Source organism: Oncorhynchus masou, chromosome 8 (assembly GCF_036934945.1).
Source record: "Oncorhynchus masou masou isolate Uvic2021 chromosome 8, UVic_Omas_1.1, whole genome shotgun sequence".
Taxonomy (NCBI): Eukaryota; Metazoa; Chordata; class Actinopteri; order Salmoniformes; family Salmonidae; genus Oncorhynchus; species Oncorhynchus masou.
This window is the reverse complement of record NC_088219.1, coordinates 43,579,269-43,604,268: the sequence shown is the minus strand read 5'-3', so window position 1 is coordinate 43,604,268 and position 25,000 is coordinate 43,579,269. Positions and strand designations below refer to the sequence as shown.

General features: G+C 43.3%; 1 protein-coding gene and 1 long non-coding RNA gene across 2 annotated transcripts in view; both read left to right on the top strand.

Annotated features, from left to right (window-relative positions):
* LOC135544715 (netrin-G2-like) overlaps nucleotides 1-25,000 on the top strand; it is a 156,348-nt gene that overhangs the window by 108,838 nt on the left and 22,510 nt on the right. The window contains exon 6 of the mRNA XM_064972556.1: nucleotides 24,838-25,000. This exon is cut by the window's right edge and continues 5 nt beyond it. Within this exon, the coding sequence (XP_064828628.1) occupies nucleotides 24,838-25,000 (163 nt within the window). The remainder of the gene's footprint in view (nucleotides 1-24,837) is intronic.
* Nucleotides 7,283-20,856, top strand: LOC135544716 (uncharacterized). Its single transcript, XR_010456365.1, has 3 exons — nucleotides 7,283-7,354; nucleotides 20,515-20,634; nucleotides 20,761-20,856. It is a non-coding gene; the product is annotated as an uncharacterized LOC135544716 (long non-coding RNA).

The following is a 25,000-nucleotide window of genomic DNA, read 5'->3' as shown; positions in this document are numbered from 1 at the left end:
GTATCTCAGCAATGTGAAACGTATCTATCTCCAAAGTATGTCAAACACTTTGATGCAGGAGGCTGGATGGAGGCCGGATTATTCAGGACTTTTTGTGACATCACAAAAAGCCTCATTTTAATACATAAGTACAGTCTTGTCACCAACATCGCTGAAGGCATGTTCGCAGAGGGGCGTGGTTTACATAGCTAGGTAGCTAGTCTACTGGTGCCAAAATTTGACTGCAGCATGTCAGCAAATATAATAAGTCGTTTCCCCTATTCATCAAAGGCAAATATACTTGTGTCTGGTGTTAGCTAGTTATTGGCCGGCTAGGTCTTCAGCCAGTATTTGGGGGAATGGTTGTCCCAAACACTGACGCAGTTGTCATGTTATTACATTAGGAGACATGCCAAACAAGAAATCCATACAAATTTCTTGACATCATTGATAGTCAAGATACACTATATATACAAAAGTATGTGGACACTTCAATTTAGTGGATTCGGCTATTCAGCTGTATAAAATCACACAGCCATGCAATCTCCATAGACAAATATTGGCGGTAGAATGGCCATACTGAAGACTTCAGTGACTTTCAACGTGGCACCGTCATAGGAGGCCAACTTTCCAACAAGTCAGTTTGTGAAATTTAGTCAATTGTAAGTTATGGTGAAGTAGAAAAGTCTAGGAGCAGCACAAGTTCACAGAATGGGACCGCTGAATGCTGAACCGCTTAGCGCATAAAACTTGTCTGTCCTCGTTAGCAACACTGACTCCCGAGTTCCAAACTGCCTCTGGAAGCAATGTCATCGCAAGAACTGTTCGTCGGGAGCTTCATGAAATGAGTTTCCACAGCCAACAAGCCTAAAATCACCATGTACAATCCCAAGCGTTGACTGAAGTGGTGTGAAGGTCGCCGCCATTGGACTCTGGAGCAGTGGAAACGCGTTCACTGGAGTGATAAATCACGCTTCACCATCTGGTAGTCCGATGGAAAAATCTGGGTTTGTCAGATGCCAGGAGCTGCCCGAATGCATAGTGCCAACAGTAAAGTTTGTTGGAAGAAGAATTATGGTCTGTGGCTGTTTTTCGTGGTTCGGGCGAGGCCCCTTTGTTCCAGTGAAGGGAAATCAAAGCTGCAGCATACAATGACATTCTAGATGATTCTGTGCTTCCAACTTTGTGGCTACAGTCGGTGTGGAAGAACTTGACTTGCTTGCACAGAGCCCTGACCTCAACCCAATCGAACACCTTTGGGATGAATTGGATCACAGACTGCGAGCCAGGCCTAATTGCCCAACATCAGTACCTGACCTCACTAATTCTGTTGTGGCAGAATGGAAGCAAGTTCCCACAGCAATGTTCCAACATATAGTGGAAAGCCTTCCCAGAAGAGTAGAGGCTGTTATAGCAGCAAAGGGGGACCAACTCCATATTATTGCCCATGATTTTGGAATGAGATGTTCGACCAACAGATGTCCACATACCTTTGATCATGTAGTAATATATATAGGCCGTCATTGAAATAAGAATGTGTTCTAAACTGACTTGCCTAGTTAAATAAAGGTATAAAATACTGTCAGCCTGAAGTGGACCATTAGTATTGCAATCAGTGTATATATATATATATATATATATATATATATATATATATATATATATATATATATATGTAATGTAGCCAGACCTCACCCTGTTAAGTTAAATCTAAAATTGTCCAAGAAAAAATTGTCCCTAGCTATCTTAATAAACATTGCTGACAGTTCTATTTGGCTAGCTAATTTATATAGACAAAAAATATATATACTGTATATATACAGTTGAAGTCAGAAATTTACATACACATTTCCTGACATTTAATCCAAGTAAAAATTCCCTGTCTTAGGTCAGTTACGATCACCACTTTATTTTAAGAATGCGAAATGTCAGAATAATAGTAGAGATAATGATTTATTTCAGCTTTTATTTCTTTAATCACATTCCCAGTGGGTCAGAAGTTTACATACACTCAATTAGTATTTGGTAGCATTGCCTTTAAATTGTTTAACTTGGGTCAAAAGTTTCAGGTAGCCTTCCACAAGCTTCCCACAATAAGTTGGATGAATTTTGGCCCATTCCTCCTGACAGAGCTGGTGTAACTGAGTCAGGTTTGTAGGCTTCCTTGCTCGCTCACGCTTTTTCAGTTCTGCCCACAAATTGTCTATAGGACTGAGGTCAGGGCTTTTTGATGGCCACTCCAATATCTTGACTTTCTTGTCCTTAAGCCATTTTGCCACAACTTTGAAGGTATGCTTGTTGTCATTGTCCATTTGGAAGACCCATTTGTGACCAAGCTTTAACTTCCTGACTGATGTCTTGATATGTTGCTTCAATATATCCACATAATTGTCCTGCCTCATGATGCCATCTATTTTGTGAAGTGCACCAGTCCCTCCTGCAGCAAAGCACCCCCACAACATGATGCTGCCACCCCCGTGCTTCACGGTTGGGATGGTGTTCTTCGGCTTGCATGCCTCCCCCTTTTTCCTCCAAACATAATGATGGTCATTATGGCCGAACATTAAGATGTTTGTTTCATCAGACCTGAGGACATTTCTCCAAAAAGTACAATCTTTGTCCCCATTGTGCAGTTGCAAACCATAGTCTGGCTTTTTTATGGCAGTTTTGGAGCAGTGACTTCTTCCTTGCGGAGCGGCCTTTCAGGTTATGTCGATATAGGACTCGTTTTACTGTGGAGTTAGATACTTTTGTACCTGTTTCCTCCAGCATCTTCACAAGGTCCTTTGCTGTTGTTCTGGGATTGATTTGCACTTTTCGCACCCAAGTACATTCATCTCTAGGAGACAGAACCCGTCTCCTTCCTGAGCGTTATGACCGCTGCGTGGTCCCCTGGTGTTTATACGTGCGTACCATTGTTTGTACAGGTGAATGTGGTACCTTCAGGCATTTGGAAATTGCTCCCAAGGATGAACCAGACTTGTCGAGGTCCACAATTTACAATTTCTTTTGATTTTCCCATTATGTCAAGCAAAGAGGCATTGAGTTTGAAGGCAGGCCTTTAAATACATCCACAGGTACACCTCCAATTGACTCAAATTATGTCAATTAGCCTATCAGAAACTTCTAAAGCCATGACATCATTTTCTGGAATTTTCCAAGCTTTTTAAAGGCACAGTCACCTTAGTGTATGTAAACTTCTGACCCACTGGAATTGTAATACGGTGAATTATAAGTGAAATAATCTATCTGTAAACAAATATTGGAAAAATTACTTGTTTCATGCGCAAAGTAGATGTCCAATCTGACTTTTCGAAAACTATAGTTTGTTAACAAGAAATTTGTGGAGTGGTTGAAAAATATGTAAACTTCTGACTTCAACTGTATATATCTATAAATATATACAGTGCGGAGAACAAGTATTTGATACACTGCTGATTTTGCAGGTTTTCCTACTTACAAAGCATGTAGAGGTCTGTAATTTTTATCATAGGTACACTTCAACTGTGAGAGACGGAATCTAAAACAAAAATCCAGAAAATCACATTGTATGATTTTTAAGTAATTAATTTGCATTTTATTGCATGACATAAGTATTTGATACATCAGAAAAGCATAACTTAATATTTGGTACAGAAACCTTTGTTTGCAATTACAGAGACCATACGTTTCCTGTGGTTTATGACCAGGTTTCAACACACTGCAGCAGGGATTTTGGCCCACTCCTCCATACAGACCATCTCCAGATTCTTCAGGTTTCGGGGCTGTTGCTGGGCAGGACGACTGCACCGTATTGGGGGGTGGGCAGCTTCCCTCGGTGGCTGCTCCGGTTCGGGACGTAGACCCCACTCCCTACGCTGATCCCTCCGCTTCTGTGGAACTGGACCGTTGAGCGTCGCCGGAGACTCCGGACCGTGAATCGTTGCCGGAAGAACCGGACCGTGGATCATCGTCGGAGGCTCTGAATTGGGAACCACCGCTGGAGGCTCCGGACTGGAGACTGTCGCTGGAGGCTCCGGACTGCGGACCGTCACTGGAGGCTCCGGACTGGGGACCGTCGCTGCAGGCTCCAGACTGCGGACCGTCGCTGCAGGCTCCGGACTGGGGATCGTCGCTGGAGGCTCCGGACTGGGGACCGTCGCTGGAGGCTCCGGACTGGGGACCGTCGCTGGAGGCTCCGGACTGGGGACCGTCGCTGCAGGCTCCAGACTGCGGACCGTCGCTGCAGGCTCCGGACTGCAGATCGTCGCTGGAGGCTCCGGAATGGGGGCCGTTGCTGGAGACTCCGGACTGGGGACCGTTGCTGGAGGCTCCGGACTGGGGACCGTCGCTGGAGGCTCCGGACTGCGGATCGTCGCTGGAGGCTCCGGACTGGGGACCGTTGCTGGAGGCTCCGGACTGCAGATCGTCGCTGGAGGCTCCGGAATGGGGGCCGTTGCTGGAGACTCCGGACTGGAGACTGTCGCTGGAGGCTCCGGACTGGGGACCATCGCTGGAGGCTCCGGACTGGGGATCGTCGCTGCAGGCTCCGGACTGGGGGCCATCGCTGGAGGCTCCGGACTGGGGACCGTCGCTGGAGGCTCCGGACTGGGGACCATCGCTGGAGGCTCCGGACTGGGGGCCGTCGCTGGAGGCTCCGGACTGGAGACCGTCGCTGGAGGCTCCGTGCCCTGGATTTTCAATGCAGGCTCCAGGCCATGGATCATCACTGGAGGCTCGGGGCCATGGATCATCATTGGAGGCTTTGTGCCATGGATCATAACTACCGGCTCCGGGCCATGGATCATCACTGGAGGCTTTCCAGAGTGGGGAGACATACTGGAGGCCTGGTACGTGGAACCGGAACAGGTCTCACCGGACTGGGGAGATGCACTGGAAGCCTGGTGCGTGGAGCAGGCACCTCATACACTGGGCCGCGGAGGCGCACTGGAGGTCTTGAACCCTGACTCCGCCAATCTCCCCTTGTTCCCCCCCCCCCCAAAAAAAAATGTGTTGGGGCTGCCTCTCATGCTTGCTTTCGTTGAGCTATCTCCTTGTATCGTCGCCGTTCCACTTTCGGTGCCTCTATCTCCTCCTTCGGACGGCGATACTCCCTGGCCCTTGTCCAGGGTCCTGCTCCCTCCAGGATTTCCTCCAGGTCCAGTCCTCCTGACCACGCTGCTTGGTCCGTTGGTGGTAGGATCTTCTGAAATACTCCTCGTTTGTAGAATGTCCGGATCAAGGTGCAGCGTGGTAGGCGTACATTTTCTTTAATTTTAAATGTTCCACCAAAAACAATAAACAACTCATCGAACAAAAAGCTAGGAGTGCAACATATGCAACACAAAAAGACAAGATCCCAAAACAAAAGGTGGGAAAAGGGCTGCCTAAGTATGATCCCCAATCAGAGACAACGATAGACAGCTGCCTCTGATTGGGAACCATACTCTGCCAACATAGAAATATAAACATAGATTTCCCACCGTAGTCACACCCTGACCTACCAAATAAAGAATTTAAAGGATCTCTAAGGACAGTGCCTTTTCAATGTTTTTAGAGTTGCTTTGTGTATCAGCAAATTGTCTCGAGATAATCTTACAGCAACACTGAATTTGGCAGCGATTAAAGCCTCGAGTCTCCTTGGGAATGATGCTACAAGCTTGGCACACCTGTATTTGGGGAGTTTCTCCCATTCTTCTCTGCGGATCCTCTTAAGCTCTGTCTGGTTGGATGTGGAGCATCGCTGCACTGCTATTTTCAGATCTCTCCAGAGATGTTTGATCGGGTTCAAGTCTGGTCTCTGGCTGGGCCACTCAAGAACATTCAGAGACTTGTCCCGAAGCCACTCCTGCATTGTCTTGGCTGGGTGCTTAGGGTTGTTGTCCTGTTGGATGGTGAACCTTTTCCCCTATCTGAGGTCTCTGGAACAGTTTAAAAAAAATCTAAGATCTCTCTGTACTTTGCTCTGTTCATCTTTCCCTCGTTCCTGACTCGTCTCCCAGTCCCTGCAACTGAAAAACATCCCCACTGCATGATGCTGCCATCACTATGCTTCACCGTAGATGGTGCCATGTTTTCTACATATGTGACGATGGCATTCAGGCTAAATAATTTAATATTGGTATCATCAGACCAGAGAATCTTGTTTCTCATGGTCTGAGTCCTTTAGGTGCCTTTTGGGAAACTCCATGTGCCTTTTACTGAGGATTGGCTTCCATCTGGGCACTGCCATAAAGGTCTGATTGGTGGAGTGCTGCAAAGATGGTTGTCCATCATAAATACCTTATTTACATAAGTAGCGCCTTTCTCCCCCGATTTCTCAGTTTGGCCGGGCGGCCAGCTCTAGGAATATTTTTTTGCCTCGACACAATCTTGTCTCGGAGCTCCATGGACAATTCCTTCAACCTCATGGCTTGGTTTTTGTTCTGACTTGCACTGTCAACTGGGGGACCTTATATAGACAGGTGTGTGCCTTTCCAAATCATGTCCAATCAATTGAATTTACCACAGGTGGACTCCAACCAAGTTGTAGAAACATCTCAAGGATGATCAATGGAAACAGGATACACCTGACCTCAGTTTCGAGTGTCATAGCAAAGGGTCTGAATACTTATGTAAATAACGTATTCATGGGGGGGAGTAGAAATGTGCAAAACTGTATAAAACCTGCTTTCGCTTTGTCATTTTGGTGTATTGTGTGTAGATAGATCAATTCAATCCATTGTAGAATAAGGCTGTAACTTTAAAAAAACGTGGAAAAAGTCAAGGGGTCTGAATATTTTTCAATATTTTCCAGAGGGAAACCATGACGCTGTTTTCCCAAATGCGGATTACATCTTTAAAGGAGAATGTTCCCTATTTACAACCTGTTTCCCACATGCCTTGACAGATTAGTCATTCATATTTTAGAGGTTAGATACCCCTTAGAGCTCTTTGAAGATAACAATATTTTTGCACATACTTCTTTTGGAGGCTGCAATGTTTTTTGTACAGATGCTAAAAGTGAAGTGGCAGAAGATGCAGGAGAGACTGAGATTCCCTCTGAAAAAGAGGGTGAGGAAGAAGAGATGAAGGAGAAAGAGAGGGGGGAAGAGACTGAAGAAGGTATAGCTGGTGTATCGTAGCCACATTGTGTAGGTCTAGTATGTGGGTACTGTAGTTCTGTAGTACTATGCGTTTGTAGAGAGACATGCATATTCTGACTGTAAAGGACAAAATCTTTCAATGTTCACAGTCACCTCCAAACCTGCTGAAGCAGAGGACAATGCGAAGAGTGATACTCCCTCTAATATAGGACTAAAGAAAGAGGGTGTGGAGGAGAAAGAGGGTGTGGAGGAGAAAGAGGGTGTGGAGGAGAAAGAGGGTGTGCAGGAGAAAGAGGGAAATGCTGAAGAAGGTATTGTGCATTGTGTGTACTGGTAGGTTAATGTGTAGTAGAAGTAAAGTACTTGTAGCTGTGTCATTGTTCATAGACAGACTAATACACTTACTATAAGGTAGCTACAGTATAGTGCTGATAAATTATGTCTATTAAGAGTATATTTTTAAATCCCCATGGACCTTATGGTAAAACTTTAGTGTTGTTTCTGTGGGTGAAAAAATAAAAAAAAACTAGAAAAATATGCATATCCAACTTATCAGGTACAGGACAAAGACAAAAGTAATGTCCGCAACTCTGCTACGTTCCCATGGTGACTTAATCAGATGCACAAAACAGACAATGCCACTTTATGATTTATTACTTTAGTTTATTTGGTAAATATTTTCTTAACTCTTCTTGAACTGCACTGTTGGTTAAGGGCTTCTAAGTAAGCATTTCACGGTAAGGTCTACACTTGTTGTGTTCGGCGCCAATGACAAATAAAGTTTGATTTGATTTGACAACGTGTCGATCAGCGTTGGATATTTATCAGGTCATACACCACTGTGAAACACACCTACGTAATTAACCTCTGGACTAGAGGCATGTAGGCTACAACCGGTCATTGAATACATCCAGTCAAATTAATACGATACATTAACATCAAAATAAATATTACACAGTCGACATATATGGAAAAATATGAATACATTTTGATTAGTTTATTCTTGTCAAGTAATATTGATGTGCAATAGGTTAAAAACAGGTGAGACAAATGCATTAATAATTTTATATAAGGAAAATGCAGCCCCCTATGAGCAGAATACATTTTATAGAAAACTTTTTGGAGACAGAGTGTTGAACAAATGATCGTTGACTTCAGAAAACAGCAGAAGGAGCATCTCCGTATCCACATCGACGGGGCAGCAGTGGAGAAGGTGAAAAGTTGTATATTACTCGCCGTACACATCACTGACAAACTGAAATGGTCCACCCACACAGACAGGGTGGTGAAGAAGGAAGCTGAAGAAATTTGGCTTGTCACCTAAAACCCTCACAAACCTTTACAGATGCACAATTGACAACATCCTGTCGGGCCGTCTGGTACGGCAACTGCACTGCCCACAACCGCAGGGCTCCCCAGAGGGTGGTTGGATCTGCACAACACATCACCGGGGGCAAACTACCTGCCCTCCAGGACATCTACAGCACCCATTGTTACAGGAAGGCCAAAAAGATCATCAAGGACAACAACCACCCGAGCCACTGTCTGTTCACCCCACTATCATCCATTTGATCTTGCAACCTTCCGGTTACTAGTCCAATGCTCTAAGCACTAGGCTACCTGCCGCCAAGATGTTGTGGAATTGTTAGATAACTTCTTAGATATTACTGCACTGTCGGAACTTGAAGCACAAGCATTTAGCTACACTCGCAATAATATCTTCTAACCAATAAAATTTTATTTGATATATGCAAAAGGACTCTCATCTCAGGAGGAAAATATCCCCTTTAATTCCCAGGTAGCAAAGGTAGGACAAGTTGTACTTTGCCTGGGAAAAGTGCACGGCAAGGGGACTTTTGATATCATTATTTCTTAAGCAAATCCTGTGTTATTTGATTCTGGTTTTAAGCGCTCTGAATGTGTTTCCCACGTACGCCAATCCGCATGGACACTTGATCAAATAAATTAAGTTTGTGGTGTTGCAGTGTGGCCTTTAATTTGTTTATCTTTGTCAGTCTCTTTGCCAGTCTCTGAGTTGTAAAACAAAAACTGCCATTTGTGAGTAAAGTTGTCCCGAGTGCACAATCCACATAGGGTGAATTCTAAATAAGTGGGACACTTTCTGTATTCTATAACCTTTTTCAACATCTATCCAACATATTAGCCCAACACATGATACATTTCTGAAATCCTCAAGATGTTGATATCAAATTCACAGGAGGCATGACACACCCATGTATACACTGAGTCAAAACCATATTTACAGGAGGCATGACACACCCATGTATACACTGAGTCAAAACCATATTTACAGGAGGCATGACACACCCATGTATACACTGAGTCAAAACCATATTTACAGGAGGCATGACACACCCATGTATACACTGAGTCAAAACCATATTTACAGGAGGCATGACACACCCATGTATACACTGAGTCAAAACCATATTTACAGGAGGCATGACACACCCATGTATACACTGAGTCAAAACCATATTTACAGGAGGCATGACACACCCATGTATACACTGAGTCAAAACCATATTTACAGGAGGCATGACACACCCATGTATACACTGAGTCAAAACCATATTTACAGGAGGCATGACACACCCATGTATACACTGAGTCAAAACCATATTCACAGGAGGCATGACACACCCATGTATACACTGAGTCAAATCCATATTTCAGTTTGCTTTTGGCACACTGGAATAGCAGGTTAGATAAACTGGGACACCATTATTCTAGTCCTAATTGTACCCCAATTACAATATAATTGACATTTGTGTGATCAGGAAACATCTGACAATTTCAGAAAGGTATCATATGTTGGATAGATGTCTAAAGAGGTTACAGAAGACGGACCCTGCTGGTCATCTATGAACGTTTGAACGTCTTGGCCATGTACTGTTATAATCTCAAGAGGATTGGCCTGGTTCCTCTCTTGGTTTCTTCCTAGGTTCCGGCTTTTCTAGTGAGTTTTTCCTAGCCACTGTGCTTCTACATCTGCATTGCTTGCTGTTTAGGGTTTTAGGCTGGGTTTCTGTACAGCACTTTGTGACATCAGCTGATGTAAAAAGGGCTTTATAAATACATTTGATTGATTGATTGACCTGAAAAAAGTGTCCCACTTTTTCTGATTTCGCTCAAATAACAGTACTAGTAAAATTAGTACACGGATATAGTACTACAAGAACCAGAGAGCCCTACATAACCTAAGTACAGGTGGTCCCTAATGTAAATTGGATCTCTTTCCTCCATTGGAAAAGCCTATAAGACTGTCCCTCTTTAGCTACAATTCTATGGCACGTTATTTAAGTGTCAGCCATTGTTGCAATTTACCACAATCTGCCACCATAACTTCAAAAAGGAAGAACTACTGCACTCCATGCTGTCCTACTTTAGCTAAATATGGTTGGTAAAGTGGAAAGTGGGACAACTAAAAAAATGACTGAATAACAAAATAAAAAAATTGTATTGTGATACAGCAGTACATAGTAATCACATTTACATCACAATTTGTCACTGTGCATTATTTATGACAGTTGTATAACCTTAAAAGGGTAGAAAGCAGGGGTTTTTACTCACCAACGTAACAACACAGTATGGTCAAAGACCTGGTTACCTATAACTACAAACATAGTTATGTTTAGTTTTTTTTATATATATGTTAACTTATTTCCAGATATCTTTGGAACTACCCGGAATAAACTATTTCTCAATGTATATAATGGCCCCGGAGGGATGGCTGCTGTTTTACAGGCTCCTAATCAACTGTGCTATTTTTTATTTATTTTTGCATTGCTTGTAACTCATTTTGTACATAATGTTGCTGCTACTATCTCTTATGACCGAAAAGAGCTTATGGACATCAGAACAGCTGTTACTCACCTCGAACTGGACAACGATTTTTTTCTCTAATGAGTCTGACGCGAAGGATATACTGCTTTGTCAAGACAAGGCCCAAATCCCCATCATCAGTGTGAATAAAAGGGGGAGGAGGGCGGGGTGCCTTGTAAGAATTTGCCGACGTGTAGGTAAACCACCTCTTGCCTCCGTATTATTGGCCAACGTGCAATCATTGAAAAACAAACTGGACAATCTACGATTAATACTATTCTACCAATGGGACATTAAAAATTGTAATATCTTATGTTTCACAGTGTCACGCCCTAGTCTGTTTCACCTGTCCTTGTGCTTGTCTCCACCCCCTCCAGGTGTCGCCCATCTTCCCCACTTATCCCCTGGGTATTTATACCTGTGTTTTCTGTCTTTCTGTACCAGTTCGTCTTGTTTGATCAAGTCAACCAGCATTTTGTCTCAGCTCCTGCTTTCCCCAGTCTCTCTTTTTCTCATCCTCCTGGTTTTGACCCTTGCTGTCCTGTGCCTTGACCCCCCTACTACTCTGGATTATCAACCCCCTGCCTTCACTTGCTGTTTGCCTGCCCCTATTGTTGCAATAAATATTAAATATTGTTACATCAACACAGTCTGCACTTGGGTCTTACCTGAAATCTGATACACAGAGTCGTGGCTGAACGATGACACAATATAGAACTGGCTGGCTTCTCCATGCATCGGAAGGACAGAGCAGCTACATCTGGTAAGACGAGGGGCGGGGGTGTGTGTCAATTTGTCAATAACTGCAGTGTCTAATATTAAAGAAGTCTCGAGATATTGCCCGCCGAAGGTAGAATACCTCATGATAAGCTGTAGACCACACTATCTACCAAGAGAGCCTCTATTTACCACCACAACCCGATGCCGGCACTAAAACCACACTCAACAAGCTGTATAAGGCCATAAGAAAACAAGAAAATGCTCATCCAGAAGCGGCGTTCCTCGTGGCCGGGGACTCTAATGCAGGCAAACTTAAATCCGTTTTACCTAATTTCTGCCAGAATGTGCAACCCGAGGAAAAAATCTCTAGACCACCTTTACTCCACACACAAAGCTTTCCCTCACCCTCCATTTAGCAAATCTAACCATAATTATATCCTCCTGATACCTGCTTACAAGCAAAAACTATAGCAGGAAGTACCAGTGACTTGCTCAACACGGAGGTGGTCAGATGACGTGGATGCTACGCTACAGGACTGATTTGCTAGCACAGACTGGAATATGTTCCGGGATTCATCCAATGGCATTGAGGAGTATACCACCTCAGTCACTTCATCAATAAGTGCATTGACGACATCTTCCCCACAGAGACCGTACGTACATTTCCCAACCATAAGCCATGGATTACAGGCAACATCCACACCCGAGCTAAAGGCTAGAGCTGCCGCTTTCAAGGAACGGGACACTAATCCGGACACTTATAAGAAATCCAGCTATGCCCTCATCAAACAGGCAAAGCGTAAATACAGGACTAAGATTGAATCATACTACACCGGCTTTGATGCTCGTCGGATGTGGCAGGGCTTGAAGAATATTACGGACTACAAAGGGAAACCCAGCCGCCAGCTGCCCAGTGGCACGAGCCTACCAGACGAGCTAAATGCCTTTTATGATTGTTTCGAGGCAAGCAACACTGAGCATGCATGAGAGCACCAGCTGTTCCAGAAGACTGTGTGATCAGGCTGTCCACAGCCAATGTGAACAAGACCTTTAAACATGTCAACATTCACAAAGCAATGGACCCTGACAGATTACCAGGACGTGTACTCAAAGCATGCGCGACCAACTGGCAAGTGTCTTCACTGACATTTTCATCTTCTCCCTGACCGAGTCTGTAATACTTACATGTTTCAGACCACTATAGTCCCTGTGCCCAAGAAAGCGAAGGTAACCTGCCTAAATGATTACCGCCCCGTAGCACTCACATTGGTAGCCATAAAGTGCTTTGAAAGGCTGGTCATGGCTCACATCAACACCATCATGCCGGAAACCCTAGACCCACTCCAATTCACATACCGTCGCAACAGATCTACAGATGATGCAATCTCAATCGCACTCCACACTGCCCTTTCCCACCTGGACAAAAGGAACACCTATGTGAGAATGCTGTTCATTGACTACAGCTCAGCGTTCAACACCTTAGTTCTCCTCAAAGCTCAACACTTAGCTAAGGACCCTGGGACTAAACACCTCCCTCTGCAACTGGAACCTGGACTTGACGGGCCGCCCCCAGATGATATGGGTAGGCAACAACACATCTTCCACGCTGATCCTCAACACTGGGGCCCTTCAGGGTGTCCAAGACTGCAGTCACCCAAGTCATAGACTGTTCTCTCTGCTACTGCACGGCAAGCGGTACAGGAGCGCCAAGTCTAGGACCAATAGCTTCTACCCCCAAACCATAAGACTGCTGAACAATTAATCAAATGGCCACCCACACTATTTACATTACATTGACACCCTCCCTCCCCTTATTTTTAAACTGCTACTACTCGTTGTTTATTACCTATGCATAGTCACTTTACAAATGACCTCGACAAACCTGTACCCTCGCACATTGACTTGGTACCGTTACCCCCTGTATATAGCCTCATTATTGTTATGTAATTTTCTTGTGTTACTTTTAGATTGTTTTGGGGGGTTCACTTTAGTTTATTTAGTAAATATTTTCTAAAGGTCTACCGCTTCTTAGACTTGCTTTCAATGAGAATTAATTTGGTCGAGTGACCCCTTTGTAGGAGCCCTGTGTTAAAGAGCAGCGTAACAAAGGTGTTGTTGCATATCCCAACGATTCCTTGAAATAGAGCATGCTACAGTCCCTGATGTCTGTCTGGAATGAGATCCTCACCCTGAGCACGTCTACTTTATTGTTTAGGGACTGAACATTGGCAAGTAATATACTCAGAAGCGGTGGACGGTATGCACGCCTCCTGAGTCAGAATAAAAGCCAAATTCCTGTTCTCTGTCGATGTCATCTTGGAACAGGTCTCAGTGGAATTGCCTTGTGAGGTACAAACAAAGGATCAAATTCAGGAAAGTCACATTTTTGGTTGAAATGCTGGTGAGTGACCGCCGATCAAATATCCCAAAATTAATTTTGGCTGTAGGGAATAATTCAAGAAACGTTCTGAACTAATAATGTAAGGAATAAGACTAGGAGCTAGGAACAGGGTGATGATGTTTGTCAGCGCCATCTTGTCTAAGAACTCATGGAGCATCTCAAGTTCAATGGGAGTCCCAGCAAATAATACCAATATACACTGCATCAACAAAGGTATTCGGCTATTTCAGAAACATTGGTTGCTGACAGGTGTATAAAATTGAGCACACCTCCATGCAATCTCCATAGACAAACATTGGCAGTAGAATGACCTTACTTAAGAGCTCAGTGACCTTCAACGTGGCACCATCATAGGATGTCACCTTTCTAACAAATCCAATTTCTGCCCTGTTAGAGCGGCCCTGGTCAACTGTAAGTGCTTATATTTTGAAGTGAAATTGTCTAGGAGCAACAATGGCTCAGTTGCGAAGTGGTAGACCACACAAGCTCACTGAACAGGACCACGAGTGCTGAAGTGCGTAGCATGTAAAAATTGTCTGTCCTCGGTTGCAACACTCAATACTGAGTTCCAAACTGCCTCCGGAAGTAACATCAACACAAGAACTGTTGGTCGGGAGCTTCATGAAATGGGTTTCCATGGCCGAGCAGCCGCACACAAGCCTAAGATCATCATGCACAGTGCCAAGCGTCGGCTGGCAATCGCAGCCATTGGACTCTGGAGCAGTGGAAACTCGTTCTCTGGAGTGATGAATCACACTTCACCATCCTGGCAGTCCAACTGACAAATCTGGATTTGGGGGATGCCAAGAGAACGCTACCTATGCTAACTTCAAAAAACACTAGATATAGGTAGATGATAGGATAGGATGAAAAATAGTCTGGAGCTGTTTTTCATGGTTCTGGCTAGGCCTCTTAGTTCAAGTGAAAGGAAATCTTAATGCTACAGCATACAATGACATTCTAGACGATTCTGTGCTTCCAACTTTGTGACAACACGTTTTGCGAAGGCCTTTTCCAGTTTCAGCATGACAATGCCCCCAATACACTAAGCAAGGTCCATACAGAAATTATTTGTTGAGATCGGTGTGGAAGTACTTGACTGGCCTGCACAGAGCCCTGACCTCAACCCAATCAAACACCTTTAAAATTAACTGGAATGGAGACTGCGAGCCAGACCTAATCCCCCAAAATCAGTGCCGGACCTTGCTATTGCTCTTGTGACTGAATGGAAGGAAGTCCCAGCAGCAATGTTACAACATCTAGTGGAAAGCCTTCCCTGAAGAGTGGAGGCTGTTATAGCAGAAATGGGGAAGACAACTCCATATTAATGCCCATGATTTTGGAGTAAGATATTCGACGAGCAGGTGTCCGCATACTTTTGATCATGTCGTGTATCATCTACAGTTGATGTCGGAAGTTTCCATACACTTAGGTTGGAGTCATTAAAACTCATTTTTTAACCACTCCACAAAATTCTTGTTAACAAACTATAGCTTTGGCAAGTCGGTTAGGACCTCTACTTTGTGCATGACACAAGTAATCTTTCCAACAATTGTTTACAGACAGATTATTTCACTTATAATTCAATGCATCACAATTCCAGTGGGTCAGAAGTTCACATACACAAAGTTGACTGTGCCTTTAAGTAGCTTGAAAAATTCCCATTAATAATGAAGCTTTAGAAGCTAATTGACATCCTTTCAGTCAATTGGAGGTGTACCTGTGGATGTATTTCAAGGCCTTTCTTCAAACGCAATGCCTCTTTGCTTGACATCATGGGAAAATCAAAAGAAATCAGCCAAAACCTCAGCCAAAGCCTCAAAACCTGAAAAATAATTGTAGACCTCCACAAGTCTGGTTCAACCTTGGGAGCAATTTCCAAATGCCTGAAGGTACCATGTTCATCTGTACAAACAATAGTACTCAAGTATAAATACCATGGGACAACGCAGCCGTCATACCGCTCAGGAAGGAGACGCGTTCTGTCTCCTAGAGATGAACGTACTTTGGTGCGAAAAGTGCAAATCAATCCCAGAACAACAGCAAAGGACATTGTGAAGATGCTGGAGGAAACAGTTACAAAATGAGTCCTATATCGACATAACCTGAAAGGCTGCCCAGCAAGGAAGAAGCCACTGCTCCAAAACCGCCATAAAAAAGCCAGACTACAGTTTGCAACTGTACATAAGGATAAAGATCGTACTTTTTGGAGAAATGTCCTCTGGTCTGATGAAACGAAAATAGAACTGTTTGGCCATAATGACCATCTTTATGTTTGGAGGGAAAAGGGGGAGGCATGCAAGCTGAAGAACACCATCCCAACCGTGAAGCACAGGGGTGGCAGCATCATGTTGTGGGGTTACTTTGCTGCAGGAGGGACTGGTGCACTTCACAAAATAGATGGCATCATGAGGTAGGACAATTATGTGAATATATTGAAGCAACATCTCAAGACATCATTCAGGTCGTTAAAGCTTGATCGCAAATGGGTCTTCCAAGTGGGCAATGACTCCAAGCATACTTCCAAAGTTGTGGCAAAATGGCTTAAGGACAACAAAGTCAAGGTATAGGAGTGGCCATCACAAAGCCCTGACCTCAATCCTAGAAAATTTGTGTGCAGAACTGACAAGCGTGTGCGAGCAAGGAGGCCTACAATCCTGCCTCAGTTACACCAGCTCTGTCAGGAGGAATGGGCCGAAATGTACCCAACTTACTGAGGGAAGCTTGTGGAAGGCTACCCGAAACGCTTGACCCAAGTTAAGCCATTTAAGCAATGCTACCAAATACTGTAAACTTCTGACCAACTGGGAATGTGATGAAAGAAATAAAAGCTGAAATAAATCATTCTCTCTACTATTATTCGGAAATGTCACATTCTTAAAATAAAGTGGTAATCCTAACTGACCTAAGACAGGGAATGTTTACTTGGATTAAATGTCAGGAATTGTGAAAAACTGAGTGTATTTAAATGTATTTGGCTAAGGTGTATGTAATCTTCCAACTTCAACTGTATATAACGTTGATATGGTTTGATCTTGGATAGAAAGTTATTTTGCTCAGGGTTGTGAAAGTGTTCATGTTCTAAGAATCCCATATAATGATTGGCATAATTGGGTGCCATCATACTCCCCATAGTGGTTCCTTTTGTTTGTAGGAAAAAGTAACTTCTAAACATAAAACAGTTATTTGTGAGTACCAGCTCTGCTTAGTCTCTGATACATGAGGAGCTAAGCTGAGAGTCTGTAGGGCATTGTTCCAAGAAGGAGCTCAGGGTCTCTAGTCTAACTTTTGGGGGGTTATAGACATGTATAGGTTTTCAAAGTCAAAACAGGCCAGTAGTGTGTTGTCATTGATCTGGGGAATTTTCTTGAGTACATTAATCATGTCACCATAGTCCCCAGTGAAGGAGGGTAAGGAGGAGACACACGGCTTGAGAAATGAGTCAACAAAAGTTAATCTTTTTTTGTCGGGCTCCCAATTCTGGCAATAATAGGGCTTTGTACTCATTCTTACGGATTTTCTCTCTGCCAAGATATGCAGTAGCGTGAGCTTGTCATGAATAGAGGCATTTAACTGGGAAGTAAGGTCCAAAGGGAGTTTCTGATACAAAACATTGTCAGACAATTGTCGATTCATCTCTGTCTCATAGTCTACCAGGTTCTGTACCAATATTGCACTACCTTTATCGGAAGGCTTCACAATGACAGTTAAATATTTGTTCAAATCGCTCAAAGCTTTGCTCTTTGGCCAAGTTACTCAACACCTGGTATTCACATGTTTTACTTGGTCTTCAATATGTTTCCAGTGATGATCTTTTCTCTGAGGCATAAAGGTGGATTTACCCCTGAAAATAGCAACATTATGGGCATTTCCAATAGACACAGTATCATTTGTAGCAAATCATTTCATCTGTCTTAGAGTTCTGAAAAACGTTTGAAAATCGACATACTGAAGCGTTAAAGTCATTACAATGTGTTGTTAGTACAAATGATACGCCTTTGCTGAGAGCAGGTTCAGACTTGCTGGATAGACTTATCACACATTTATCACATACTACCTGCGTTCTCCATAGTAAGTGTTTGCACTTCCCTCACCACATCTTCTTCCATGGTGAGGGTATGATGTTGGGCCTGTATTTCCCCTGCCTCTCACCCTGACTGGGAAGGCTGGAGTTGAAATTGATGTCAAGGGAGGAGTAGGAGGAACCATGTGTAAGGGCGTACGGTCCAGAGCGCTCTCTACGCACACCTGCCCTGTGTGAACACTCCAGCAGGATACTATCTTAGTGATATTCCCAATGGGAATTATGTTGGCTTATGTGGTTAATGCACTCAGGACAACTTGAATCACAAATGGCAGGGTTTTTCCACCCAGAGACTTGCAAAGAGACACAAATTAAAGGCACAATATCCCGCAACACCCCAAACGTCCTTTATTTGATCAAGTGTCTATGCGGATTGGGGTATGTGGGAAAGGCGATCAGAGCGCTAAAAATCACAGAACACAGAAGTTCCATAAGGAATAATGATATCAAAAGTCCCCTTGCTTTGCACTTTTCCCAGGCAAAGCACAACTTGTCCTCTCTTCAATACCTGGGAATTGAACAAGTGAAAATGTCACGTAGAGAGGGGGCAATATTGACAATTTCCTCCTGAGACGAGTCCTTTTGGATACATTAATGTTGAGGATAATCCACCTCTCCAAGAGGTCTCAACGTGGAACTAGATGTGTTCTGCTTTCCCAGGGGCTGGCTGCATTTTCACATTTTCCTGATATAATATACAAAACGATTGACACATTTGTCTCACCTGTTTTTAATCTATTGCACACCCATAAGAATAAACAAATCAAAATGCATGGATGTTTTTTATTCAGACGTTATAGCCTTATTCTAAAATTTATTAAATCATCCTCATCAATCTACACGCAATACCCCATAATGACGGAGCAAAAACAGGTTTTTATATATTTTAGCAAATTTATTAAAAAAACGAACATTTGAAATACCAGACCCTTTACTCAGTACTTTGTTGAAGCACCTTCAGCAGTGACTACAGCCTCGAGTCTTCTTGGGTATGACGCTGCAAGCTTGGCACATCTGTATTTGGGGAGTTTTTCCCATTCTTCTTCTCTGCAGATGCTCTCTCAGGTTGGATGGGGAGCATCGCTGCACAGCTATTTTCAGGTCTGAGAGTCCTTTAGGTGCCTCCAAGCTGGCATGTGCCTTTTACTGAGGAGTGGCTTCCACTCTACCATAAAGGCCTGATTGGGGGAGTGCTGCAGAGATGGTTGTCCTTCTGGAAGGTTCACCCATCTCGACAGAGGAGCTCTGGAGGGCTGTCAGAGTGACCATCGGGTTCTTGGTCACCTCCCTGACCAAGCCCCTTGTCCACGATTACTGGTGGCCAGCTCTAGGAAGAGTCTTGGTGGTTCCAAATTTCTTCCATTTAACAATGATGGAGGCCACCGTGTTCTTGGGGACATTCAATGCTGTGAAGGGTTGTTCCTCGACGCTATCCTGTTTTGAAGCTCTACGGACAAGTCCTTTGACCTCGTGGCTTGGTTTTTGCTCTGACATGCACTGTCAACTGTGGTACTTTATATAGACAGGTGTGTGCCTTTCCAATGTCCAATCAATATAATTTACCACAGGTGGACTCCAATCAGGTTGTAGAAACATCTCAAGGATGATCAATGGAAACAGGATGCACCTGAGCTCAATTTTGAGTCTCATAGCAAAGGGTCTGAATACTTATGTAAATAATGTATTTGTGTTTTGAATTTTGAATTTCATTTGCAAACATTTCTGAAAACCTGTTTTCGCTTTGTCATCATGGGGTATTGTGTGTAGATTGATGAGTCAAATATGTAATTGAATTAAGGCTGTAACGTTAAAAAAATGTGTAAAACATGAAGGGGTCTTTCCAAATGCACTGTATGTATACTGTGTAATATGTATATTAATGTATTTAATTGATCAGATGTGGCCTACATGCCTCTGAGGATATTTATGTAGGTGCATTTACAGTGGTATGACCTGACGAAGATCCAACTCAAATCGATACATTGTCTGTTTTGTGCGTCTGATTAAATCATAATGGGAGCATACAAAAAACGTCAATTAAACGCTGAGTCTCAAATAGCCGCCTGTCCCATTTAATACCTAGGCAACAGCACACATTTCAGCAAATAAATGCCTGTTTCAAATAAACATGATTGATCTTAATGTTTTATTTGTTACATTCAATCATTTTGTAATGACTCGCCAGCAAGAAACTGCTAGCCATTAGCTGCTAACAGCAGAGAACTGCTAGCTAACAGGCAAGCAAAAAAACAGTAAACAACTTCGGGAGTACAAACCCTTAGAAATCTCCCTGTTGTGTTCAGTGATTTAAGCAAATAAACGCCTGGGCTGTTAATTGAAGTTTTGCGGTACCAGAGTTACGGACATAACTTTTTAAGTTTTCTGAGAGTGCTCATGTCTCACTGGTGCTCGCTTCGCAGTCACCCAAAAGCCGGAAGCAGTGGACTCTGGGAAAAGAGAAAAGCCCTCTGGCAAAGATGAGCGGATGGTGGAGAAAAAGGAAAAGAAAGAGACGACAACAGAGAAGGAGAGAAATAAAGGTTATAGCTTGCTAGCTGTGTAAAATGTTACGTTTTTCCAAGTGACCTGTAGTTTGTAGTTCATAGGGGATGAGGCGAAGTGAACAAATTCTGACTTTGGTTTTTCGGACCCTTTCTGACTCACAGTCCCCCCCCGACCTGAGGCAGAGGGCCCTGGAGAGAGTGAGAGCACCTCTGAGGGAGAAGGAAAGAAGCAGGAAGTGGTAAAGACGGAGAAGGAGAATGAGGCAGAAGGTATCTGGTGTAAGATTTGAAAGACTGCATTAGTTAGTAGTTTTATAACTCATTGTGCTCCTCTGAAATAGACTGGATCAATTAGGTACACTAGTATTATGAATAAACAGACGGAGGGGGGATGAACAAACTAATGAACAAACAAAATAACAAGTCAATGAATGATGTGATCCTTTGGTGCTCGCAGCCCCTCCAATGCCTGAAGTGGAGGGGACGGGTGGCACACAGGAGACCGGGAAACCCTCTGAGAAAGAGGAGGGGAGGGAGGAGGACACAGGAAAAAAGACTGAAGGTATCTTCTGTGGATGAGCTGTACATGTATAGAGCTCGTGTGTAGTGCTAGTGAGTGTATAGTCGAAGTTGGAGCTTGAAAATGGGAGCAGTCAGACAGCACTAATTAACCTGTAGAGAAGTAGATCTCCAATCTCTCATTCTTCCTCTGTGGTGATCCAGAGGAAGTTCTCGAAACACCTGAGTGGGGAAGCTTGGGTCAGGAGACCTTGGAGCCCCCTGAGAGACAAGAAGAGAAGAAGAAGTGGGAGGAGGAAGAGAGTGAAGAGGAGAGAGAGTATGCAAAGAAGAAAGGTAGAACTTATGCTAGTGTGTAGTGTGTAGTGTACACACCCTATAGGCTAGGATCCGGTAGATTGCATCTCTCCCAAGTAGGGTGACCACATGTCCCCGATTGTCCGGTACAGTCCCACATTTGGCCCTTAGTTCCACAACCAAACAATCACGCATTTTATCAACAAATTCAAACACCGCTAATTTAGAAAACAGATAGATTTGTCCTGTATTTCAGTCAGACATTCCAACCTGTCTCCTGCAGTCATGTTGCACTAAAGAAAAAAATATTTAAACTCTTCTCCAATCGTTGCTGAGATCTGACATCGGCGAGACAAGACATCAGGCTACATTCCAGCTGAACTTAGATAGGACAGTTGCCTAACTACTTTATTCATGCTTCTGACAGCGAGCTACTAATGTAAGTAAATAGCCTTATTAGACTGAAAGATATAAGGTGATTTCGTCAAACTTATGAGGCTCTCCATGCTCATTGCTCATTTACCATATATGCTGCTACTTCACTCAATACTGTTTTAAAAGTCTCCCTTCCTAACTGTTTTACATTCCCTGAGACCAACCAGAAATGTTTCCTTGACCAAATATTCCCAGATTTTCATAAAAACAGCCACACACGGTCTCTCGTTTCTGCAAAAGAGTAGGCTAATTAGCTAATTTGGTGCAGGGATGTAGTGCTGCCGGATCCTGTGATTGTTTAGTAAAGTTAAAGTTAATCAATGTCTTCGACGATCACATAATGATTCATTAGTATTATGCATAACATAACCAAATATAATAGCATATTATAATGTTACTGTTGCACCAAAAACACCACGTTGGTCATTTCTGAATAGTCCCAAAAATATCCTCATGCTTTCAAAACTCAACACGACCGCCACTAAATCAAATGTAGTTATAAAGCACATCTTACATCAGCAGATGTCACAAAGTGCTGTACAGAAACCCAGCCTAGAACCGCAAACAGCAAGCAAGGCAGATGTAGAAGCACGGTGGCTGGGAAAAACTCCATAGAAAGGCAGGAACCTAGGAAGAGACCTAGAGATTATAAGAGTACATGGCCTGTCATCTTCTGGCTGTGCCGGGTGGAGAATATAAGAGCACATGGCCATTAAGGCCAGATCGTTCTTCAAGAAGTTCAAACGTTCATAGATGACCAGCAGGGTCAAATAATAATCACAGTGGTTGTAGAGGGTGCAACAGGTCAGCACCTCAGGAGTAAATATCAGTTGCCTTTCATGCCAAGCGTTCAGTGGTTGAGACAGCAGGAGAGAGAGAGAGAGAGAGAGAAAGTTTGAAAGCAGAAGGTCTGGGACAAGGTACAAGGTAGCACTAGGCAGCATTTTCTTTGATTGAAACTATTGAAACTAAATACAAGAAGGTTATATAGTTTGTTAACACCATCTTCTCTAATTTGCTCACGAAAAAGTAATTGAAGAGCTAAATGCATGTTCCCATGAAACCGATTGAGATCCAATGATTGTCATGCAGATGCAGTTTTGACGTTTCACCGGTAAAACGTGAAGAATGCTGCCAACATTTTGTATTCATGTAGGCTACACTGTGCCACAACATAATTCTGTTGTCCCGCATTTGGGTATTTTAAATGGGATCACCTTACTCCCAAGCCATGTCCTTACTATGTCTAGATGATGACCAACCCATAGAGATGAAACTAGCTGGCTTTGAACTGTACCCCAGTAAACTGTTCCATTAGCAGGACATTGGGGCTCTATAACATCAGCCTCTCTATAATTATATCTCTATGGAACAACTTCTCAAAAATATGCAGCTGCAATAGGTAGCCCATAGGCTACATTGTTGTGCTCTAGCATGGGCAGTTTGCATGTTGTGCTGGGTTGCAGATCCAGGAAACCCTTCTAAAACAATGATTCCTTCATCTCCTGAAGGGATTCTCAAGCTCTTGGTCTCAGGAGGAGAGCCCCAGGCCAGACAGTTGTATGGGATCATATATGATGATTTCAAAGGTAAGACACAGAACAATAGTAGCTAGTAGTGGAGTGACTAGGGATGCATACAGGAGACTGGAGCATCATCCGGGCATGGAATCTTGTTTAGTAAGTGGACATCAGTTAGTAGAGTAGATATTTAGAGGAGTAGATTGTAGGGTAGAGAGTTAGTAGAGTAGATAGTGGAGTAGAGAGTTAGTTGAGTAGCATTGAAGACATTTTCACTGTCTGAATGACCAGATCAGTGGCAAAAACCGTGAAAAGATTCCTTTTCTCTGCGTGTCTTTGTTGTCTTCCTTTTCATTGTTTCTTCTGTCTGACTCGATCATCCCTCCTCATCGTGTTGGTGTTGTTTGGCTCACAAGGTAAGCATCTACATGTGTTATTCTCTGTCACTATGTTGTATCCACGGGTCACTATCTAGTCATTGCTCATCACTATTTATCACCATTCAAACAGGTCCATTTGCTCCCCGTCCAACACTTCTCCTAGTGTGTGACAGAAATATTATTCATCCCTATCTTGAATGCCAATTAATATAGGCATACGGAATCTTCAAAATAAGAGTCTTGTTACAATAGTTTATTTACGGCCTTCCATGAAGTCCCATCTTGACTTTTCCTGCATTTGTGGAACAATGCCCCATTCTCCCTCTCTCCCGTCTGTGGTGTAATGGGGCATTTATATTGAATTACTGAGTAAGGTTTCTCACCTAACCCATCTTTTATCACTGAGAGAAGCATTTTATGTGAGCCTGTGCACGCGTGTGTGCGCGTTTTATTTGACTTCTCAGTTCGCAGTCCCCCCCCCCTCTCAAAACAGCCCATAAATGTTTCAGTGTCATCAACCAAACAATAATAAATTAATAATGTGATGGCTAATTAAACAGCTAAACGCCAACTTTTTAGTGTGCATTTAAATGTGCATTTGCATAAACACGCCTGGTAAACGCCTCCTTAGAGGACAGCGGTGGCTTGCAGCGCACACACACTGCAGCTGACTTCTGAAGCTTAATAAAACCTTAATTAGGTACAAACCTCAGCAAAGATAATCGCAGGAAGGATCTCTCTCTCTCTCTCTACAATGATGAAAGCACTCATTATCGATTCATTGACTCAGATGGCCTGACGTTAAGATATTTGAAGCGTTCCTAAATTGTTAATATCCTAAACCTACTCTAACTGTTTATTAAAACTGCTGGGGCTACTCGAGGAGTGGAGTTGGGAAACACTGTCCTATGAATAATAACTTTAACTCTTCTCTCTCCTCTCCAATGTCACTACTGTACTCTAACCATCCCATAACCATTCTCAAAACATTCTTTAACTCTTCTCTCTCCTCTCCAATGTCACTACTGTACTCTAACCATCCCATAACCATTCTCAAAACATTCTTTAACTCTTCTCTCTCCTCTCAGACTGTGAGTGCTACGGCCACTCGAACCGCTGCAGCTACATAGACTACCTGAACATCGTAACGTGTGTCAGCTGCAAGCACAATACAAGAGGACAGAACTGCCAGCACTGCAGACTGGGCTACTTCAGAAATAACTCAGCTGAACTGGATGATGAGGGTGTCTG